The 24,718-nt window shown below is 41.5% G+C and overlaps 1 protein-coding gene across 8 annotated transcripts in view; it reads left to right on the forward strand.

The window, feature by feature from the left end:
• The window catches only part of c5h5orf63 (chromosome 5 C5orf63 homolog), a 43,396-nt gene extending 20,296 nt beyond the window's left edge, over nucleotides 1-23,100 (forward strand). For 3 of the 8 annotated variants that reach the window (XM_063049093.1, XM_063049091.1, XM_063049095.1), the window contains exons 2-5: nucleotides 13,378-13,506; nucleotides 17,521-17,647; nucleotides 19,373-19,429; nucleotides 22,752-23,100. In XM_063049093.1, coding sequence (XP_062905163.1) covers nucleotides 17,531-17,647; nucleotides 19,373-19,429; nucleotides 22,752-22,931 — 354 coding nt within the window. In that variant the 5' untranslated portion in view covers nucleotides 13,378-13,506; nucleotides 17,521-17,530 and the 3' untranslated portion in view covers nucleotides 22,932-23,100. Of the gene's footprint in view, nucleotides 1-520; nucleotides 672-13,377; nucleotides 13,507-17,517; nucleotides 17,648-19,372; nucleotides 19,430-22,751 lie in introns of all 8 variants that reach the window. The other 5 variants (XM_063049099.1, XM_063049096.1, XM_063049094.1 and 2 more) reach the window with 4 other exon arrangements.
• Nucleotides 23,101-24,718: the final 1,618 nt, after the last annotated feature.

Genomic DNA, 24,718 nt, shown 5'->3' on the forward strand with positions numbered 1-24,718 from the left:
ATCCATCATCACAATCACAACTCTACTAAATTAACATTGGAATCCATACTTCACTGCCCGTGAACAAACTCCAAGCAAATACCAGGGACTCATCACAAAGGAGGATAGCAATTGTGACACACACAAAACTTAGCAGGTCGGACAGCATGTATGGAAAAGAGTAAGCAGTCAACATTTTGGGCCCAGACCCTTCTTTGGGACTTGTGATGTTTGATCCTGACATTCTCAAGTCCAAGGGTGTCAACTGCAAGTTGATAGCACCTACAAGTTTAATCTGTACGTGACCATCTCTCCACTGAGAAATTAGCTGTAGTTGGATATATATTCACCTTCATATGTACTCTGCTACTAAACTTGAACTGCTTGATGAGTTTGAGCAACCTCATCTAATCAAAAGAATATAACTCTTTCTTAAAACATCCAGTACTAACAGTGTGGTGGAGCATTGAATAAGAGGTATCAAATTCTCTATTTCTTCTTTCCACCCCCCCCCCCAAAAAAAATACCCAATGCAATCCAGGTCACAGAAACATACGCGACTGCAGACGCTGGAACGGGAAGCCACAAACAATTTACTCAGTGGGTTAAGCAGTGTCTGTGGAGAGAATTGGACAGACAACATTTTGGGTCATTCTCAACCTAAAACCTCAACTAAGCATTTTGTGCTAAAGGTACTATGTGGCTTGATGATTTGCTCCAGCAGTCAATTTTATTTTTAAACAATCCACCTCATTATTCTCAACTTGTTTGAAATTCCTAATTCTCTTCAGGCATTTCAGATTCCTAAGCTTACAATAATAAAAAGCAGAAAATACTGGTCAGGTAACATCAGTAGAAAGCTGACTTAACCTGTTGAGTGTTTCCACCATTTTCAGTTCTTATTTCAGATTCTGAACATCCCGTTGCTTGTGCAATGGGAGGGGAGGGGGACTTCGAGGTTCTGATGTTTCTGTCATTCATTCTATGGAGTTTCTAGTTTTGTGGATGTTTGTGAAGTGTAAGAATTTCAGGTTGTATACTGTATATATTCTCTAATATTAAATTGAGTCATTTGAACCATTTGATCCGATACTTTTTTTAATGAAGGTTACTAAGTAAGTCTGCAGTCCAGATGACAAGTCTTGACCAGAAATGTTGACTGTCCATTTCCCTCCATAGATGTTGCCTGGCCAGTGAATTCCTCCAGTGCCTTTGTGTGTTGGTTCAGATTTTCAGCATTTATGGCCTTTCATGTTATCATTCTACTAAATGACCCACAACATGGATCTCAGCAAATGTAAACAAGCAAACTAGTTACGTTACTGAAACCTATCTATTCCCTAATGATCACAATATTATTTGTGTTTTCATTACAGTGAGTCCCTGAGTTACAACAGAGCTCCATTGCAGAGACCTCATTGACTCAGCAAGCAAATCTCCCAAATACTTGTTTATATATACAGTGTGTCCATAAGACAGGCTTTCATAATCCGGGGAGAATCTGTATGAGATAATAAACCCACCATTGCTTACAGTGGCATGCAAAAGTTTGGGCACCCCTGGTCAAAATTTCTGTTACTATGAGTAGCTAAGTGAGTAAAAAATGACCTGATTTCCAAAAGGCATAAAGTTAAAGATGACACATTTCTTTAATATTTTAAGCAAGATTACTTCTTTATTTCCATCTTTTACAGTTTCAAAATAAGAAAAAAGGAAAAGGGCACGAAGCAAAAGATTGGGCACCCTGCGTAGTCAGTACTTAGTAACACCCCCTTTGGCAAGTATCATAGCTTGTAAATGCTTTTTGTAGCCAGCTAAGAGTCTTCCAATTCTTGTTTGGGGGATTTTTGCCCATTCTTCCTTGCAAAAGGCTTCTAGTTCTGTGAGATTCTTGGGCAGTCTTGCATGCACTGCTCTTTTGAGGTCTATCCACAGATTTTCAATGATGTTTAGGTCGGGGGACTGTGAGGGTCATGGCAAACCCTTCAGCTTGTGCCTCTTGAGGTAGTCCATTGTGGATTTTGAGGTGTGTTTAGGATCATTATTCTGTTGTAGAAGCCATCCTCTTTTCATCGTTAGCTTTTTTTACAGACTGAGTGATGTTTGCTTCCAGAATTTGCTGGTATTTAATTGAATTCATTCTTCCCTCTACCAGTGAAATGTGCCACTGGCTGCAACACAAGCCCAAAGCATGACTGATCCACCCCCATGTTTAACAGTTGGAGAGGTATGTTTGGAGTACTTTTCATGAAATTCTGCACCCTTTTTTCTCCAAACATACCTCTGCTCATTGCAGCTGAAGTTCAGCGTCAGAAGTTTGCAAAGGAACATCTGAACAAGCCTGATGCATTTTGGAGACAAGTCCTGTGGACTGATGAAATTAAAATAGAACTTTCTGGCTGCAATGAGAAAAGGTATGTATGGAGAAAAAAGGGTGCAGAATTTCATGAAAAGTACCCTCTGCAACTGTTAAGCACGGGGGTGGATCAATCATGCTTTGGGCTTGTGTTGCAGCCAGTGGCACAGGGAACATTTCACTGGTAGAGGGAAGAATGAATTCAATTAAATACCAGCAAATTCTGGAAGCAAACATCACTCAGTCTGTAAAAAAAAAGCTGAGATGAAAAGAGGATGGCTTCTACAACAGGATAATGAACCTAAACACACCTCAAAATCAACAATGGACTACCTCAAGAGGCGCAAGCTGAAGGTTTTGCCATGGCCCTCACAGTCCCCCAACCTAAACATCATCGAAAATCTGTAGATAGACCTCAAAAGAGCAGTGCATGCAAGATGGCCCAAGAATCTCACAGAACTAGAAACCTTTTGCAAAGAAGAATGGCCAGAAATCCCCCAAACAAGAATTGGAAGACTCTTAGCTGGCTGCAAAAAGCGTTTACGAGCTGTGATACTTGCCAAAGGGAGTGTTACTAAGTACTGCCGTGCAGGGTGCCCAAACTTTTGCTTCAGGCCCTTTTCCTTTTTGTTATTTTGAAACTGTAAAAGATGGAAATAAAGAAGTAATCTTGCTTAAAATATTAAAGAAACATGTCATCTTTAACTTTATGCCTTTTGGAAATCAGGTAATCTTTTACTTGCTAAGCTATTCACTGTAACAGAAATCTTGACCAGGGGTGCCCAAACTTTTGCATGCCACTGTACTTTCGAAGGTAAAACATCATTATATCATCTGAATTACATACAAAAATACCCTTTAATAGCATTCTTCATAATACCATTGAAAGCTGTAAATTGGTCTTGTGAAGTGTCAGTTAAAAATCAAACACAGACCAGGAATCATTAAGAATTCTAGTCTTCAGGTTAGTTTTTCAAACCACTCAAATGTAATTTAGCCAACCCATGGGTGCGTACATCCACACAGATTTTGCCAGGATCTACAAAATCTAGTTCTTTAATATTTATCTGGCAGATCTATACATTATTGAAAACAAGTGTTTAGTTTTGGATATCATACAAAACATGAGAGATTTATTCATCCCTCCTCTTGCACAAGACAGCACTATTTATTAAAATTCTTCAACATGCCCTTTCATGAAATTTTCAGCTTTGACAGAAGTGAAAAACGTGCCCCAAACCGTGCCTTCAGAAGACTAAAAAGCAGAAGCTTCACTGTTTAACATGCAAAGCAGGGTAATTATCACGATGTAACTTAAAGCAGGTGATGGCAGATCATCCTGTTCTGTACATACCCTGGTGGGAATCATCATCAGCGCAGCCCGACTTCGCTCAGAGTTTCAGTAAATGTCACCAACATGACCCACCATAGTTCTACTAATCCCCTGATAAGTCAGTGACTTGCATATTAAACTATACACATTGGAATCAAAATTCTTAGCCAAGCTGACAAAAACCACAGGGGAAAAATGGCTTTTTCTTTACCTCCCACTATTTTATTTAATATTTTTTTTGCAACCAACCGTTGCAACTTCATTGGTTTAATATCAATACATTAGATCATCTTTTAGATAGAATTTTAATAAAGCTTCTAATAAAATTTATCAAATCATAATCTGCTTTCAGTTATTAGTACAAGGATCATCTGATTTGATATGATTAAATACAGTATTGTTAGCAACCCTATCATATCTCAACCAAACAGAAAAAGAACTGAGTGAATGTTAAGAAGCAATGTTTGATTTTAATTAACTTTTCTTAAAGTTGACAATTGCTTCCTTAATTCTGCAACTTCTGTAAGTTTAAATAATTCTTTATTATTAACAACATTCAGACATACGGTAGATCAAATGTACTGATACCATCCTGCTGTTAATGACCATTGTATTCCTGAAGGTCAGAAATCGATAATGGCCAGGTCATACCATCAAGCCCACCTATCACCAACCTGTCTATTGCTTCCCTTATAGGCTTATACTGTGCATATTCTATTTTGTGTCAATATAAATTGACTCCCAAGTATACCAATTCCTTGTCTCTCTATGCTCCATTGACACTTTCACTTGTCAATCTGAACACCCTCACCATCATTCTTGGCATATACCCTCTCCGCCTTAACTTCCTCGATGCCATCTTTACCTCAGTTACAAAATAAATTATTAATTAGGTCAGCCTACCACAACTTAATACTCTTGTCTTATTTATTGTCCAACATAACAGTTCAACTGAGCAAGTGAGATAGAATTTACTTTTCTTTCCTCTGTGATACTCACTATCTGACCATCCACATCAACATTATTTGACAAAACATCTGCATAAGTTCCCTCTGTAGCAGATACTGGACTTGAATCATCCCGTAATGTAGCTCGGCTAGACAACATCCCAGGCTGAGTACTCTGAGAAGGTGCACACCAGCTCACTGACGTCTTTATGGACATCTTCAACACATCACTCACCGAAAGCTGCTGTCCCCGCATGCTTCAAGTCTGCCACCATTATCCCTGTATCAAATAACTCTACACCTTCAGAATTAATGATTACCACCTGGTGGCACTGACACCCATCATCATGAAGTGTTTAGAATGGCTAGTAATGGCACACATCAAAAACTCTATTCCTCCCAAATTGGGCACTCATCAATATGCCCTCTGACAAAATTGCTCTATGACCTGGCCCTGGCACCCCTAGAAAACAAGGACGCTTATGTCAGAATGCTCTTTCTGGATTTAATTTCAGCATTCAACACTATTATCCCAGAACTCGCACCACTCACACCCCTCTTTATATTGGTGGCATAACAATGGAAACTGCAAATAGTCTCAAATTCCTGGCACACAACCTCTCGTGGTCCGAGAACACAATCTACACAATCAGGAAATTCACCAATGCCTCTACATGCTGAGGATGCTGAAGAGAGCTGGACTTTGCACATCTGTACTCAGGTCATTCTACAGATGCCTGGTAGAAAGCATCTTAACAAGCTGCATCACTGCATGGTATGGAACCAGCAGTGGACAGGAAGGCTCTACAATGAGTAGTCAATACTGCCCACGCATCACCAGCAACAGCTTAACCACCATCAGGGTGCCAGAAAAAGGCCAGTAATATCATGAAGAATCCCACCCACACTGCTCGTGGGCTGTTTGTCCCACTCCCATCAGGGAGGAGGCTACGTAGCATCCAAGGACCACCACACTCAAAGACAGTTACTTTCCCCAATCAGTAAGACTGAGCAACGTCTCCACCTACCAACCACCACTAGTGTATCATTTCTTCCTGTCAGTCAACTTATGTACAGGCATTCCGAATACATACAATTAATCTATGTATACAAGTTATCTTATGTATTTATATTTACAGTGTGTTTTTATTACTAAGATTTTATGTGCTATATTTGATCCGGAGTATCAATTATTTTGTTCTCCTTTGAACTTGTGTACTGGAAATGACATTAAACAATCTGTAATTTTGACCAAGCCATGGATGGCTGTGGATCAAGTGCTGTTAAGTGTGATTGGTGTAGATATGGAGGCGGAAGCAAAGAGTGGAGAATTAGGGGAAGGGTACACTGATAATTCGGAAAATGTCTTTGGCTAGAACTGTTAGAAATATTGGCACACATTAAGATTGATAAACCTGGCCTGACCAGATCAATCAGAAAATGCAATCGGGAAAAAAGGGGAGGAGAATGCTGTCTCTGTAACAGATAATTTTTACATCTTCATTAGTCCTGGCGAGAACACAGAACATAGCACAGTCCAGCACAGTGCTGGTCCTTCAGCATATGATATTCAAATTCGATTCAATTTAACCCTTCCTTCACGCATAGCCCTCCATCCTTCTGCTGGTATAAGATTCTCTTGAATGGTCCTCATGTATCTGCCTCTACCAGGACTCCCGGCAATGCATTCCATGCACAAAGCACTCTCTGTGTCCTAAACCTACCCGTGACATCCTTAACTTTCCCATTCCCATTCCCATTCTGACATGTCTTTTAATTCCACATCCCATTCCCATTCTGACATGTCGGCCACACATTTTAATTCCACATCCCATTCCTATTCTGACGTGTCAGCCACACATTTTAATTCCACATCCCATTCCTATTCTGACATGTCGGCCACACATTTTAATTCCACATCCCATTCCCATTCTGACATGTCGGCCACACATTTTAATTCCACATCCCATTCCTATTCTGACATGTCTATCCACGGCCGCCTCTACTGTAAAGATGAAGCCACACTCAGGTTGGAGGAACAACACCTTATATTCCGTCTGGGTAGCCTCCAACCTGATGGCATGAACATCGACTTCTCTAACTTACGCTAATGCCCCACCTCCCCCTCGTACCCCATCTGTTATTTATTTTTATACACTCTCTCTCTTTTTCTCCCTCTGTCCCTCTGACTATACCCCTTGCCCATCCTCTGGGTCCCCCCCCCCCCGTCTTTCTTCCCGGACCTCCTGTCCCATGATCCTCTCGTATCCCTTTTGCCTATCACCTGTCCAGCTCTTGGCTCCATCCCTCCCCCTCCTGCCTTCTCCTATCATTTTGGATCTCCCCCTCCCCCTCCAACTTTCAAATCCCTTACTCACTCTTCCTTCATTAGTCCTGACGAAGAGTCTCGGCCTGAAACGTCGACTGCACCTCTTCCTAGAGATGCTGCCTGGCCTGCTGTGTTCACCAGCAACTTTTACGTGTGTTGTTTGAATTTCCAGCATCTGCAGAATTCCTGTCGTGACATCCTCCTATTCTAAACCAATTTAATTTAACAATTTGCCACTTTAGTTCCCTGAGAATTGTAACTCGGGTGAATAGGGTAGTGAAGAAGACATTTGACATATTTGTCTTCATAGGCAGAGGCACTGAGTGTAAGATTTGCGATGTCATATAGCAACTATGCTAAATATTGGTAAGGCTGTGTTTGGAGTGTTGTGCCCTGTTCTGGTTGTGCGGTTCTGGTGTGCTGTGCCCAGTTCTGGTTGTACAGTTCTGCAGTGTTGTGCCCAGTTCTGGTTGCCACGTCACTGGAAGGATGTAATGACATTTGAAGGAGCGCAGAAGTATTTCACAGGATGCTGCCTAGAGTGGATGACTTTACTTATCAAGAGAGATTGGATAGGCTGGGTTTATTCTCACTGGAATGTAGGTGACTGAAGGGTGACCTTATAGACTTCTATAAAATTAAGAGGGGCATAGATAGGATAGATAATCATGATTATTTACTAGGTTCGGAGAGTGTGAAACGAGAGGGTATAGATTTAAGGTGAGAGAGGACACATTTAAAAGGGATCTCAGTGTGGTGAGTATATGGAACAAGCGGCCAGAGGAAGTGGTGGAGTAGGATATAATCACACTCTTTAAAAGACCGTTGTTCAGATACAAGGAATAAAGGGACTATGGGTTTAAGGCTGGCATGTGAGATTAACATGGGCATCACAGCCAACATGGACAGGTTGGGCTGAAAGGCTGGATTCTGTGCTGTACAATTGGCTGTATGATCTCATGGCCCTGCTTCTCCTCAGCCTCACATTGCACCTCACCCACATTAACCTTTGGGTTTGCCTTATCTATAGAACCACCACTATTCCCAAATCTATATGTCCACTGGAATTCAACGTTCCAATATTAGTTAGATTTTAAATTTCCAGCATCATTAACTGACTCTTTGCTATCTTTCCCTTTGGTGGTCCTGTCTTCTCTGCCTTATACTCACAGCCATGCCTTTTCTGACCCTCTAAACTACTGGATAATCACATCTCTCAAGCTGAGGAGAGGTGATTTTTTTTTTTGAGTACCATGTCCTATCACAAACCTCTGTGTCATCCTCATTCTCTCCACTACTTTTGAAATTGGCCATCACATTGATCCCAATTGTACAGGGTGTGAAATGACTGACAATAATATGGAGGCAACCGTTTTCCCACATCTCTCAAAGTGTACATTGTCTACCCAAATGATGTCTCTTGGTGAGTTCTGCAAAGACATTCTAGTGTCTGGAACATAATTTACTACCGCCACGAGGAAAAGATTATTTCCAAAAATATAATTGGGACTTGTATTTCTCTACATTCATTGCGCTGTCAAATCCATCCATTCTCTCACAGAGCATCATTGCAGGTACAGTAACAACACTGAAAATACATTTGGACAGGTACATGGATAGGCAGGTTGAGAAGAACATGGGCCATGGCCTCCTGTTCTGCTACAGTGTGGCCACTCTTCAGTCCGTCCAAGGGTTACAAATGCCCACCTTAAGGACATTCCTACACAAGCTTCTATAATATTATTAAATTTGAAATTTGATGTACTACATTTCTGTGTTCCTACAAATGGCAGAACTAGATTCCTTTCCCTCTCTCTTCACTAATTGTAATTGTTCCTTCTTATCAGTCTGCTGTACTTTTAATGCCATTCATTATAGTACTTTGGAAGTGTGGCTAACCTGGACTTCCCTCTGATTGCATCTTTTTTTACCCTAGGGTCTTATTTTTGCTTCTCCATCTTCGCTAGTATAATTTAGAGCAACAAACAGAAAATGCTGAAGTAACTCAGCAGATCAGGCAACATTTATGGAAATTAATAAGTAGTCGACATTTTGGTGAGACACTTCATTAAAACTGGAAAGGAAGGGTGAAGATGCCAAAATGAAAAGGTGGGGGAAGGGGAAGGAGGATTAGCTAGAAGGTGATAGGTGAATCCAGGTGTGTGGTTAAGGTAGAGGGCTGGAGAAGAAGGAATCTGATAGGAGAGGAGAGTGGACGATAGGAGAAAGGGATGTGGAGGGCACCAGGGGGAGGTGATTGGAAATTTGATGAGAAGAGTTAAGAGGTCAGAGTGTTGAAAAGAGGGAGAGGGGAAAAATAAGAAAGAAAAAATAAATTATCGGAGGGAGAAATCGATGGTCTTGTCATCAGGTTGGAGGCTACCCAGACGGAATATGAGATGTTGCTCCTCCACCCTGATGATGGTCTCGTCGTGGCCCAAGAGGAGGCCATGGACTGACATGTCAGAATGGGATTGGAGATAGGAATTAAAATGGTTAGCCACCAGCAAATTCTGCTTTTGGTGGGTGAAGCAAAGGTGCTCAACAAAGTGGTCCCCCAAATTATGTTGGGTCTCACCAATGTACAGGAGGCCACATCGGGATCCCCAAAGGACAAATGATCCTGGCTTGGCACTAATACGGTTTTCTCGAAATCCTGAAATTTAACCTTATAAAATTCGAATTTGGAGTCTATCCATGTCCTGATTAAGGTTTTCAAATTCATAATACTAGGTTTGTGACACAAAACTATAGTTTATGTTTCTGAATAGCTTTTTGCAAACCTCTGTCCGGATCAGGCAAAAGTTCTACTACAATGACCTATAATTCTCCTGCCATCCAAGATTGATATACACTCCTTGGTTCCTCATCTGTAATGCTTCCACCGATCCTTTCCCATAATTATTAAACATGTACCATGCTGATGTCCCTTTATTTGGGACAGGGAAGGACTCCCCTTCTCCTATTATTAATAATTTCTAGTCTCCCTTCCTCACCCTACTTACCATATTTTCTCTTTCCTTTGTTCACCACAGCATCCTGTAGGGATTAAATTTAAGAGCTCATTTCCCACTCTTATTTACTCGTTTTACCAGTAAACACATTTATTTTACTTGCTACAAGGGAAGACCACACCACACAAGATTCAGTGATAGCTTCAAAGAAACAGCAGCATAATCACTCCTTTGTACCCAAGTGTTAGGTACTGCACATCATTTCAAGATCAGGGTTCATTCCGTTCACCTGCTTAATTAGTGTACTTGGCATTCTTCTAGTAACCAAATCCACTTCTCTTTTGTAGTCTGTCGTATACTCAAGGTCCATCGGCATAGTTGTGCACAAACACTATTAGCAAAGCACTCTGGTACAATACAGATTCCAATTTGTTACAGACAAAAATGCAATTTTGTTACCATAAGTAAAGTACATTTCAACAAAGTGAATAAAAAGGCAGACATATCTGGGGCCCATGTGGGCGCCCATGGCTACCACTTGAGTATGGAGAAAGTGAGAGGAGCTGAAGAAGGAATTGTTGAGAATAAGGATCACTTCCGCTGGTTGGATCTTTTGCTGAGAAAGAAGCAGAGAACTTTAAGGCCTTGACATGGGATAGAAGTGTATGGTAACTGGACATCCATGGTGAAAATGAGGCAGTCAGGCTAGGGAATTGAGAGTTATTGAGGAGATCGAGAGCACGCGAAATGTGACGGATGTAGGTGTGAAGGGACTGAACCATGGAGTCAAAAGGAGCAGGCAGAGACAGTGGGCCTACCCGGACAGTTAGGTTTGTGGATCTTGGGCAGGAGGTAGAAACAGACAGTGTGGGGTAAGGGAACTATGAGATTGGTGACAGTGGATGGGAGATTTCCAGAGTTGAAGAGGTTAGTGATGGTATGAGAGACTGTGGCCTGATGGTCTAGTGTGGGGTCCTTTTCAAGGGTTAAATAAAAGGTGTTTGAGAGTTGCCGCCTGGCCTCAGCAAGGTAGAAGTCACTCCGCACACTACAACAGCACTCCCTTTGTGTATGGCTCCACTCATTCTCCTATTAGATTCAGTCTTCAGCCCTTTACCTTTCCCACCCACCTGGCTTCACCTTTAACCTTCTAGCTTGTCGTCCTTCCCCTCTTTCTCGTGTCTTCCCCATTCCTTGCCAGTCCCGATGAAGGGTCTCGGCCCAAAGTTTGACTGTTTATTCATTTCCATAGATGCTGCCTGTCCTGCTGAATTCCTCCATTTTGTGTGTTTTGCTCTGGATTTCCAGTATCTGCGGAATCTCCATCGTTCTCTTGTCATTTATATGTTGTGTGTTGTCTGTACCTACGTGCCTGTAATGCTGTTGCAATTAAGTTTTTTATTGCACTTGTATCTGCACGGCAGTAAAATTGATTTGAGTTGACCACCCAGGAACACAGCTGCCCAAATGATAGGTGATCTATCCCAAACTGTAGGTGGCACTTCTGCTCCCACTGTCACCCCATTACTGCAGAGTGTGCCATCTGTATGTTCACAAAAAATGCTGGTGGAACTTTTAATGATCTCTACACCCAAGAAGGATACGAAGGAAAACCTGCTCCCAATCGCATAGCATTGTATACCTCATACCTACTCCTTGAAGAGGACTCCACACAGGACCATCAGAAAACTGTCTCCGCCACCATCACTGACCTCACAAACTCCAGAGAACTCCCATCCACTGCCACCAAACTCATAGTTCCTTTACACCACACTGCTCACTTCTACTTCCTAACCAAGATCCACAAATCTGACTGTCTGAGTAAGCCTATTGTCTCTGCCTGCTCCTGCCTCACTGAACTTGTGTCCTCATACCTCAATTCCATTCTATTCCCCTTGGTTTATTCCCTTCCTGCCAACATTTGCGACACTTCTCATGCTCTCCTTCTCAGTAATTTTCAATTCCCTGGTCCTGACTGCCACATTTTCATCATAGATGTCCAGTCCCTATACTCTTTTATCCCCCCATCAAGAAGGCTTTAAAACTCTCCATTTCTTTCTCAGTAAAAGAACCAACCAGTACTCTTCCACCACCCTCCTCCGTCTGACAGAACTGGTCCTCACCCTCAACAATTTTTCCTTCGGCTCCTCCCACTTTCTCCAGACTCAAGGAGTAGCCATGGGCACCCACACAGGCTCCAGCTATGCCTGACATTCCGTTGGCTGTGTAGAACAGTCCATGTTCCAAGCCTTCCCCTGTAATGCTCCCCAACTCTTCCCCCACTACATTGACAACCTTGGTGCTGCTTCATATCCCCTGTTCTATTCCCCACTTTGGCTTCTTACCACTTTTCACCTGCCTATTACTTCCCTCCACCCCCCCAGATCTCCTGTTCCTTCCCTTTTTTCCTATTGTCCACTCTCCTCTCCAGCCCTTTACCTTTCCCACACAATGGGCTTCACCTATCACCTTCCAGCTATCCTCACTCCCCTCGCTCCACTTTTTTTTTATTCTGACTTCTTCCCCCTTCCTTTCCAGTTCCGAAGAAGGGTCTCAGCCTGAAACATCCTAAGTTTGTCCACTTCGATAGATGCTGCTGGGACTGCTGAGTTCCTCCAGCATTTTTGTGTGTGTTGCTTTGGATTTTCATCATCTGCAGCCTTTCTCGTAATTTGGAACTAGATCACCATCATTGTGGGTGTAGTTCCTGCAACTGCCAACTCAATAGCATTCACCAGAACTACTGCAGTGGTTTAAAAGCATCATCAACCCATCAAAAGCAACTGGGAATGGACAATTGGTCATTTTGCCAAGTGCTCAGACATCTTCAAAAATAAATTAATAAAACAACTTACATTTTTTTTCATCTGGGTTTTATTTTTTGCCAGTGGATAATAATGCAATTTTAAATATTAGTAAATTGATGTTAGCAGATAACTTGTAGACACTAATTAAGTGGAAAAACTGATTTGGAAACAGACTTTTATCTTCAATACACAACCTGCATTATTTACCCTCATGAATTTTAAAATTTAAACAAAATTTAAATTATTAAATAAATTTTACAAACAGTGCATCATTTCATAGGAAGCTTAAAACAGAGGCAAAACAGAGCAGTTTTGTTTGCAACAGTAATGAAATGATCGAGTCACATGCCATAAGGCAAGTTTGTGATGACTTTAACCTGTAAGCACACATGGCAAAATAATTGCACTGTTACCTATGTTGCTCTTCGGCAAATAATTCCAATTCTGTCTGCACAAAGAAAGTACTTTAAATTTACAAATGTGGAACTAGTGGAGATGGTGAGATAACAACTGCTAAATTGTTTAGGAATCACATGATTCAAATGTGCGCAAGATCTGAGAAAGAGAGAGAGAGGACTCTGAGCTAGCAATGCCACAGTTTTATTCTGACGGAGACGGTAAAGGTAACACAAATGTACTTAAAACTTAGCATTTATTGTATTTAACATGTAGGGTTGCTCGCAGATAGAAGAGGAACAATGACCACTGCTTGAGAAGAACTGGTTGGTTGCGACGTTGTCTGATTGACAGCCACTCTGGACCCGAGAACTGAACAACTGATGATCGACTAGCAGACTTTTGGTAGGGTTGCCAAAATGTATGACTTTGTCATTTGAGGAAATGTTCCTTCTGTTGGATATTTGCCAACTGTATACCTTTCTCAAGAATATAATGCTTACTTTCAATGCATGAGTTTATAGTTAATTTTTAAGCCTTGTCATGGCAGGGGTCGAGCAGAAAAAAACTTTTAAAATAGCAGTGTTTGCATGTTAGCTTTTGATTTATCATTGGAACATTTTTTATTCATAGCCATATAGAAGTGTATAATATCACAGAAGTTACACAGTCCTTTTCCCAGGGAAAGAGAATCAAAACCTAGAGAGCATAGGTTTAAGCTGGGGGTGGGGAGAGGGAGAGAAGAGAATAAAAAAAACCTGTGGGAGTATATTTACATGCGGAAGGTAGTGTGAATATGCAATGATCTGCCAGAGATTGAGAATCAAATAAGAACAGTATTTAAAAGATATTTAGACAGGTAGGTGGATAAGGGCTAAGAGGGACATGAGCCAAATTCAGACAAATGGAACTTGCTTAGATGGGCTCTAGATCAGCATGGATGAGTTGGGCCAAAAGCTCTGTTTCTGTGCTGTGTTGCTCCATGAAATTTAATTGACGTGATCAAATTAGACACGTGATTGTGTTAATAAAAACTCTTTGAATATTTGTCACTATAACTGAATTTTGGTGAACTTGAGGGATAGATCAACGAGATCTAAAAGCAGAAAATGCTGCATTCATACATTAAATCACTGACAAGAGGACTTACAAGGGGTGATTGATAAGTTTGTGGCCTAAAGTAGAAGGAGTCAATTTTAGAAAACCTAGCACATTTATTTTTCCTACAATTACACACTTAGTCCAGCGGTTGTGGAGCATACGGATCCCTTATTTGTAAAAATCGGCGTCTTGGACCTCCAGAAGTGGTCCACAGCAGGGGTGATTGATAAGTTTGTGGCCTAAAGTAGAAGAAGATGAGGAGAAACTTCAAACTTTCTGCATTTTCACTCAGAGTTGAACTGCACGTGCGCATAATAAGAGCTGTGTAACTCATCTCCTTCTACTTTAGGCCACAAACTTATCAATCACCCCTGCTGTATGGACCATCTGGAGGTCCAAGACGCTCATTACACGCACGTGCTGTTCAACTCTTTGCGTGATAATGCAGAAAGTTTGAAGTTAATAACTCATCTCCTTCTACCTTAGGCCACGAACTTATCAATCACCCCTGCTTTGAATCTCTTCTACAAAAGAGATCCGTATGCTCCACGACCACTGGACTAAGTGTGTATGTGTAGGAGGGGACTATGTTGAAATATAAATGTGCTAGGTTTTCTAAAATTGACTGCTTCTACTTTAGGCCACGAACTTATCAATCACCTCTCGTAGTCCTGAAATGTTAACATTTTTTCTATCCACGGCTGCTGCCTGATTTGTTGAGTGTTTTCAGCATTTTATCAGAATCGGGTTTAATATCATAGAAACATAGAAACATAGAAAATAGGTGCAGGAGTAGGCCATTCGGCCCTTCGAGCCTGCACCGCCATTTATTATGATCATGGCTGATCATCCAACTCAGAACCCAGCCTTCCCTCCATACCCCCTGACCCCTGTAGCCACAAGGGCCATATCTAACTTCCTTTTAAACATAGCTAATGAACTGGCCTCAACAGTTTGCTGTGGCAGAGAATTCCACAGATTCACCACTCTCTGTGTGAAGAAGTTTTTCCTAACCTCGGTCCTAAAAGGCTTCCCCTCTATCCTCAAACTGTGACCCCTCGTTCTAGACCTCCCCAACATCGGGAACAATCTTCCCGCATCTAGCCTGTCCAATCCCTTTAGGATCTTATACGTTTCAATCAGATCCCCCCTCAATCTTCTAAATTCCAACGAGTACAAGCCCAGTTCATCCAGTCTTTCTTCATATGAAAGACCTGCCATCCCAGGAATCAATCTGGTGAACCTTCTTTGTACTCCCTCTATGGCAAGGATGTCTTTCCTCAGATTAGGGGACCAAAACTGCACACAATACTCCAGGTGTGGTCTCACCAAGGCCTTGTACAACTGCAGTAGTACCTCCCTGCTCCTGTACTCGAATCCTCTCGCTATAAATGCCAGCATACCGTTCGCCTTTTTCACCGCCTGCTGTACCTGCATGCCCACTTTCAATGACTGGTGTATAATGACACCCAGGTCTCGTTGCACCTCCCCTTTTCCTAATCGGCCACCATTCAGATAATAATCTGTTTTCCTATTTTTGCCACCAAAGTGGATAACTTCACATTTATCCACATTAAATTGCATCTGCCATGAGTTTGCCCACTCACCCAACCTATCCAAGTCACCCTGCATCCTCTTAGCATCCTCCTCACTGCTAACACTGCCACCCAGCTTTGTGTCATCCGCAAACTTGGAGATGCTGCATTTAATTCCCTCATCCAAGTCATTAATATATATTGTAAACAACTGGGGTCCCAGCACTGAGCCTTGCGGTACCCCACTAGTCACCGCCTGCCATTCTTTGTCATGAAATTTGTTGTTTTGCAGCAACAATACACTGGAATACATAAAAAAGCTACAGGTTACAAGTAGTATGTATTAAAAAAATAAGTTAAATACTGTAAGTAGTGCAAAAAGAGATGGAAAAAAAAACTGGGGAAGTGTTCATGGGTTCATTGTGGGTTCAGAAATCTGATGGTAGAGGAGGAAGAAGCTGTTCCTGAAACGTTGAGTGTGTGTCTTCAGGCTTCAATACTTCCATCTTAATGGTAGCAATGGTGGTCATGTCCTAGGTGATGGGGGCCCTTAATGAAGAATGCTGCTTTTTTGAGGCATCGCCTTTTAAATGTGCCCTGGATGCTGGGAAGGCTAATGCATGATGAATCTGGCTGAGTTTACAACTTTCTGCAGCTTTTTCCCACCCTATGCAGTGCCCCTCCAGACCAGACAGTGATGCAACCAGTTAAAATGCTCTTCACAATGCATCTGTAGAAATTTGCGAGTGTCTTTGGTGATATACCAAGTCTCCTCAAAACTCCTAATGTATAGTCACTGTCATGCCCTCTTTGTAACTGCATGGATATGTTGGGCCCAGGATAGATCCTTAGAGATGTTGACACCCATGAATTTGTTTCAGATTTCTGGCATCTTGTTTATTAGACTTCCATGGAAAGCTTTTCAAAATGATACAGGGAACATTTCTGCCCACATGGGACAGAAGGCAGAACCGTAGATTTATGTTTCAACTACAATTCAGCAACTCCAACAGCGTTGTGCTCCCTCAGTACAATAATAAAGCATCAGCCTGTAGTTCGTGTGGGGCCTGAAACTCTAACTTTAAACTTATCAACAGATATCACTGAAGATGGTACAGTTAATGCATGGCTAAAGAGCTGGAGCAGGAGAGAGGGCTTCAGGCACATAGATCATTGGGCTTGTCTAGGGCAGGCCCTTTACAGGAAGGAGAAGTTGCACCTAAATATGAAAGGTACCTCACAGGAAGGTTTGCTAATGTTACTCAAGTGGGTTTAATTTTATGTGGTGCAGTGGGGTAGGGGGTGGTTAGGAAGTGGGAACCAGAGCAGAAGTCCAGAGGTGGAGGAATTGAGGGGAAAGTTGAGGTTAATCATGTAAGCCTAGAAGGAAGGACAGGTGGAGCCAAGTTAATGATAATCACTAATCAGTTATAAGCAAAGACTTTTCCGTAAGTCTCATTGCTTTAAACTATGTGGCCAAGTCTTGCAGGAACAAAAAGGTGTATTTGAATTGCATGCCATTTATTCAAATGCAAGTTCTCAGTGGGTTGAAGTCATGCACAGTTGCAATACAAGTCATGAATTTTCAGAACTCATTGGTTGATTTGCATTTGCTTCCACAAGGCCGTTTTAGCCAACTCTCAGTAAGTCTTTCAAGAATTACTTGTTGTAGCACCTTCTCCACTTACCAGGTTGAAGTGGATATTTCATTTGTTGAAATTCACTACATTATTAATCTGCAAATCTATGCTTAATCTAATTACATATTAATTACATTCAGCAGTACTGGAACAATGTATTTGCATTATTTTACAAAACTGGGTAAACCATCAAAACCTATATTGGAATTTTTCTTAAGAAGGACGTCTACATTAAAGAAGGATCTGCCAACCTTAACGTTGTTTACCAAGGTATGATGCAAACTGACCATCTCTTTTCATTGAGGGATAAAAAAACAGAAAATGCTGGAAGTACTCAGCAGGTCAGGCTGTATATGTGAGAAGAGAAACAGAATTAGCATTACAGGTAGAAGAATCTTCTCAGAACTTGGAAGGAGACAAAAGAAACTTGTTAAGCTGCGGGGAAACGTCTGGGAGAAGGATGCCTCTGATAGGGTAAAATTGGGGTGACCTTGGGGATAAGTTGTAAATAAGGTTATTTGGTCATTGAGTAAATGAGTGCAACTAGAGACAAAAGAAATTGCTGATGCTACAATCTGGAACAAAGAAAATAGGATACTGGAAAAACTCAGAATATGAAGCAGCATTTGTGGAGGAAAAAGGTGAAAGTCAATGTTGGAGACTCTTTTCAGGACTACAGAAGAATATAAGAGTTGCTAAATGCAGAGCTGAATGGCATGCCCGGCAGGTCAGGCTGAGCAGGGATTCTTGTCCCAGAGGAAGAAAATTACAAAGTGAGCCAATGTCATAGATGGATGATTAATAAAGACGAGAAATCAAGTGACTTGAAGTTGTAAAATTTGATATCAAGTCCTGAAGACTGCATCCTGCACGAACAGAAGATTAAGTGTCGATTCTCAAATTTACATGGGCCTCATTGTAACAGTGCAGTTCACAGACTGATAGATGATGGAGTGTTGGCTGATCATTTTGTTTTCATGGGCTGGAGTGGGACTTGAACCTATAACTTACTGCCACTGCCAAGTATTGATTTTACTTTGGAAAACAAAAAAAAAACTACAGGTGCTGAAAAGAGGAACTGGTTACCATTTCAGGTGGATGTCCCGTCTTCAGAATTCTAATTTGTTCAGGTGGCTTTACTGAACTTGGGTTAAACTCTACTTTGTTCTGACCGAGCACAGACATGTTCCTTGTTGGATCCACTGGCCATTGTGATTGAAATGAATTCCACAAGCTGAACCAGCATTGTTCAGCTGAGTTCACTACTGTACATCTTTTCCAAAGGTCAAATAATTTGCTGTGCCTTAGCTATTTTATCTATTGGGCAGCATGGTAGCATAGTGGTTAGCATAATGCTTTACAGTACCAGTGACCTGGGTTCAGTTCCCACCACTGTCTGTAAGGAGTTTGTACATTCTCCCCGTGACCATGTGGGTTTCCTTTGGGTGCTCCAGTTTCTTACCACAGTCCAAAGGCATACCAGTCGGTAGGTTAATTGGTCATTGTAAATTGTCCTGTGATTGGGCTACAGTTAAATCAGGGGCTGCTGTGTGGCGTGGCTTAAAGGACCGGAACGGCCTATTCCCACTGTATCTCAGTAAATAAGTAGAATTAGAGAGAGCTAGTTGAAGTAAAATAAAAATAATGTTATATTCATATCTCATAGATCTAAAAGTTCTTGCTATACAGATGCTGCCTGCCTTGCTGCGAATTTCTAGCATTCTCTGCTCTTCTGATTTCCTGCATACGTCATTATTTGCTTTAAAGTGAACTAATCCGTGTAATTATGGCCGAGTCAGACAGCATTGTGATAATATCTCCATTTGTGAATTGTTTTGGAATACTTTTTTCCATCAGTGAAAAATCATTATTGCTATTAGCCCTTGTATTCAGTACTACAGAATTGTTGGTGATAATTGAATCATTTTACTGAAAATTTTAGCTTGCTCTTGTTAGAAACAGTTACTAACAAAGTTTTAATTTTTATACCCATAGGATTCTTGCACACTTTGTGAAGAAGCCAAAGAGGTTTTGGAGCCATACCGACACAGGGTATGAAGTTAAATGCAATAAATAAGTAGTTTTCAAATTTAATCTAGATCCTTAAAAATTTCCTTACTTAGAAGTATTGATCTTTAGTTTTATTTTTAAGCGTGTTGTACCAGACATTCAGCTATTCTTGTCTGGCATGTGGTGTCAGGATTAACCAGGTCACATTACGAACATTCCTGACTCAACCCTTGTATTATTTACGAGGCGGAGTGGCTAGCTCGACACTCAACCCGGCACAGATGGAAAGTGTGCTCAGGGGTGGCCCAACCTGGATTCGAACTCGGGAACCTTCGCTCCGGAGTCTGACGCTGATCTCACTGCGCCTACTGCGCCACCAGCCAGCCGAGGGTCTGAGTTACACACAGATGATCATAGTCTTTTTATTTCATTTTATATGAGATTAAAGTTTTCCCAAAGACTTATTATTTTCTGACCTTTGTACCCCTCCTCACCACACTCCACCCCCCCCATTATTATTTTTCCTTTAGACAATATTGCAAATATTCTTGATGATTCACCCACAGGGATTCCAAATGCTTGGGTGTGGTCATTCTGTAAATTTTTCTTTTTATCACCAGAATTTATTGTCCTGGCTCCACTCTATGAGCTCTGTTGTACTTTGCTGACCAAGGCTACAGCATCACCAGCCTGCATCAGTCTATGGAATTTAAAAACGCAAACATGAGGAAATCTGCAGATGCTGGAATTTCAAGCAACACACATAAAAAATGCTGGTGACCGCAGCAGGCCAGGCAGCAGCTATAGGAAGGGGTACAGTCGATATTTCGTCAGATGCTGCCTGGCCTGCTGTGTTCACCAGCATCTTTTATATGCTCTACGGAATTAACTGTGTCTCAGAGGACTTCAAGCGAGAGTTAATTTGGTTTATTAAGTGAGGAAGTCAACAGCTTGATCAGAGGTCAAATTCACTTTGCACTACAGTGGACTTACTTTTGTGTTCTAATTGTGTTCTTTCTTGTAAAAGCAGTGTATAATTTGTGTTTCCCTAGCTTATCTGATGCTCTCTGCCTGTGATGCTAAGTTTCTCACTGCTCTGTGCATCCATATATTGGGCATGTGATAATAAAGTCAATTTTGAAGCTGCAAGGTGGAGATGGGTTTGGGGATGAGGCAATGAGGGGGTAAATTTGGAAGTATGAGGAAAGTAGTGATCAAGACATCATCCCAGACTGGGACACACCCTTGATTAGTTAGTGCAGAGGAGAACAGAGAGTGGTACAAGTTAGGAAACAGGTATCAATGTGCGAGCAGGCTGAAGTTTACAGAGTGTGAGGTGGGAGGTCAGCAGGAATGTACAATGTGACCCTCCTTCAGGACAGTTTAGTCATGATTGGTTGCACAGTTTCAGATCCAGCACAGCGAGCCTTGTTGATTCAACATACAGAATGCTCTCTTTCTCTCAACTCCACTTTAGGCTATTGAGACATTTCTCCTGAATTGCATATATTTACCATTTCTGCTTTCTTAAGCCAACGTTTGACTATTCTTTATCTCATCCAACTGGTTTTTCAGACTGTCCCCTTATATTAACTTAGCTATTTTGTTCTTTCTTTGTTCACTTGCATTGAATAGGAGGCCGCAAGTCCTAGAATCCAGGGGAATAGACCACTCACACAGCCCCATCCTTCACCTCATCCCCTCCAGGTCTCATCATCTGATTCCAACCTTTTCTGGCTCTCCAAAACTATACCTTATTTGTCAAGTTTATAATGGAAGGCATTCACTCTACCTCAAAGTCAAAGTTGATCGTCACATGCACAAGTACCTGCAGGTGCAATGAACTTGCAGCAGCATCACAGACACATAGCATTAGAAACAAAACATTTCATAAGAAAGAAAACATAAATTGATCATAAATTAAAACTTATACAAGAAAGAACACAGTTAGAAAAAGGATGTCCACTATGGTGAAACTGGTCATGTGGTTACTATACTGAGGTAGTAATTAGGTTGTTAAGGTCGTTTCAAGAACTGAATGCTTGAAGGGAAGTAGCCGTTTTTGAACCTGCTGTACCTCAAGTCTGATGGTAGATGTAAGAAGGTACCATGGCAGAGATGGTGGCAACCTGCTGATAGATGTTGCCTTCTTGCTTATGAGATTTACATTACATCAGCATATACTGCACAAGTCCAAGGGGCCTTTTATGTGTGTTCCAGACATTCAGTGCACAGGGAATGGAGAGCATTGTGCAATATCCTTCTCCCATGGAGCTTTTTTACTAAGGTTCAGTGCACCGTTCAGCACATAGTCCTAGACCTTGGAATATGGCAGACAGAAACATTTGACCATGTTTAGTCCTCTGCATCTAATAACCCTGAAAAGTTTCTACTAAATGATAAGCAACCCCTGTAAGGATTACTTTTATTGCATTCCATTGGGATACATAATATTCACACTAAATGTTGTACACTTTGCCATCCCTTGCATAACTACCAGTTGTCAACTATCCATCCATCAAAGGCTATGTAATCTTCCTGTATGTCAAAGGCCCACCCTAGGACTTGTAAGTCAGAGTGGGCAGGTGTTGTCCAACTGCTCAGTTCTTGGCCAGCCATGAACAAATTGCAGAGCAGACTTAATGGGCTGAATGGCCTAATTCTGCTCCAATGTCTTATGATTCAACCCATAGCCACACTATTCATTCCAGTTCTTTTGCTCGTTCTCTGTAGAACAGATCTTGGTTCCCTCAAGTTCTTCTTAGCTGAAGGTGTATTGAAATAACCTGAGTCTCTACACAAGTCCCTGGATACCATAATTAAGGCTTCTCTCTTCAATACTTTCATGGAAAGTGCCCTTGCAAAAATTGTCTGCATTATCTTGCCTGTAGCTATCTTAATCCCTTCATGATGGAGACTAAATTCAAGTCAACTTTGCTAAGAGAGCTGTCACTTTAGTTGTCCCTCCCACTGGACTGGGCCCTCTACTTCCTTTATTGTTCCAGAGAAACAACAGAAGCTCAAGGAATTAGCTTCTTGTCTACAACTGGGAAAAATACAACCCAGAGCGGCATCTGTGAAAGGAAAAGGGAATCAGAACCCCCCCCCCCCCGCCCACAACCTCTATGGATGCTGCACGACCTGCAATTTATTTTTTGCTCTGGATTCCAGCATCTACAGTCTCCTGTGCCTCTCCTCCCTCTTCTATACTAAAGGAAACACAACCCTAGCTTGTTCAGCACACTCATACCAAAAATGAACAGTACAGAAACAGACCTTTCAGCCCATCTTCCTAAGCTAATCTACTGTCCACTGATGAGTTTCATAAAAAGTCTGTGGAATTAATAATCTTATCATTTCATAGTTTATCCTCCAGGAGGTGGACATCACCGTTCCAAAGAACTCCGTCTGGTTTGAGAGGTACAAAAATGATATTCCAGTTTTCCACATGAATGGACAGTTTCTGATGATGCATCGAGTTAACTTGAAGATCCTAGAAAGAAAGCTGGCCAAACTAGAACAGGAATGTAACCAAATGTCATAAAAGTCAGAAGTATGAATCACAGCAAGAAAAAAAATCTTTTTTTTGTTGGCTTGAATACATTACTGATTTGTAAATGATTTGAAATTATTTTCTATATTAGATACTGCCAGTGAAACTAACTTATTTGTGAAGGATGTAAACCATTTAAAATAACATTAAAAAGGCAATGAATGAATTTTGGTGTAGTAAATTCATGCTATTTTTTGATTGGCTGTATACGTAGATACAGCAAGGAAACAGGTCCTTTGGCCCACTGGGACACCCATTTATACCAATCCTACACAAACCCAATTTAATTGCCCTGAATTCATCCAGATTCTACCATTCACCAGTTTTAAATGTGGTCTACATACTTTTGAAACTTTATTAATTTATTTATTGGGAAAAAGCACGGAAAGGGCCTTCTGGCCCTTCGAGTCACACCGCCCAGCAATCCCCCGATTTAACTCAAGCCGAATCACGGGGACATTTACAGTGACCAATTAAACGACCAACCAGTACGACTGTGTACTGTGGGAGGGAACTGGAGCACCCAGAGGAAATGTGCAGGGAGAATGTGCAAACTTCACAGACAGTACCTGACGTCAGGATCAAACCTAGGTCACTGGAGCTACACTGCTGTGCTTTCTACATGCAGGTTTTCTCACTGTGCTCATTTCCTATATATTAACAGTTTTTTAATATCTCATCTCGCAATCAGTGGTGCACCACCAGATCTCTCACATTTGTGACTTGGAAATATATTGTCTTCTGCCCCTCCTGGTTTCACCTATCACCTGCCACCTCGTACTTCTTCCTCCTCTCCCCCCCCCCCCGCCTTACTCTGTCTTCTCTCCTTCCTTTCCAGTCCTGAAGGTGGTCTCGGCTGAAAATATCAAGCTCTTCCAGCAGTTTGTGTGTGTTGCAATATATCGTCTTCATTGTTGCCAGCATTAAGTTCCAGAACTCGCTATGAAGCAGCACTGTAAGAGAATTTGAACAAGATGGTTTAGCTAATTAACATCCTCATGATTAATTAATGGTGGACAATAATTGCTGGCTTTGCCTGTGCCACCTAAAGAAAGGATAAGAAGGCAGAGCATAACACAGGACATTTGGGTAGTTTGTGTTTAAGCTGTTTCTTGACTCATTCCCCGCACCCACTTCAGGCTCACCTGATTCCCTGGAAGGTTTACTGTTGCACCTAAAAAAGTAAATTAAAATGTGTAGGAGTTTAAATACAATTGACATTCCAATAGTCCAGCAAATCAGCCAGTCCTGCATCACAAGTCAAAGGGGCTTGGTTGTTGAGAATTTTACTGTACATTCACGAGAGGATAAGGTTCAGGAAATAACATAATATGCAGAAAAAGGCAGTAACTAAGCTGCAGTAAACACATGTTTTATTGTCCCAAGCTAATAAACATTGGGTAACTGATAATAGGGGCACTGAATGAGCAGTTTGTGAAAGCCAGGAACATTGATGGGTTGAGTGCCAGGCTCGGGGTGAATGAGCAGAATGATCTACAAAATTCTAGGTAGGAGATTCTGGGAGCAGGATAACACAGAGGCTGAAAGCGTGAAGGACAATGACATCAAATTGTTCAGGCACTGTAGCCGAGTGAAAGGAAAGGGAATATGTATAGTAAATTATAGAGAGTTTTGATAAATAAGGAGAACCCATCTTCTCCCTTGATGGCTGGTTACCAGGAGATGCAGATTCAAGAATAAAGATGGTCCTCAGGTAACAAACTGACTTACAGATACCCTTAAATCTGAACAAGCTCCTATAATACTACTAAATTAAA

This window comes from Mobula hypostoma, chromosome 5 (assembly GCF_963921235.1).
Source record: "Mobula hypostoma chromosome 5, sMobHyp1.1, whole genome shotgun sequence".
In the NCBI taxonomy this organism is placed as follows: Eukaryota; Metazoa; Chordata; class Chondrichthyes; order Myliobatiformes; family Myliobatidae; genus Mobula; species Mobula hypostoma.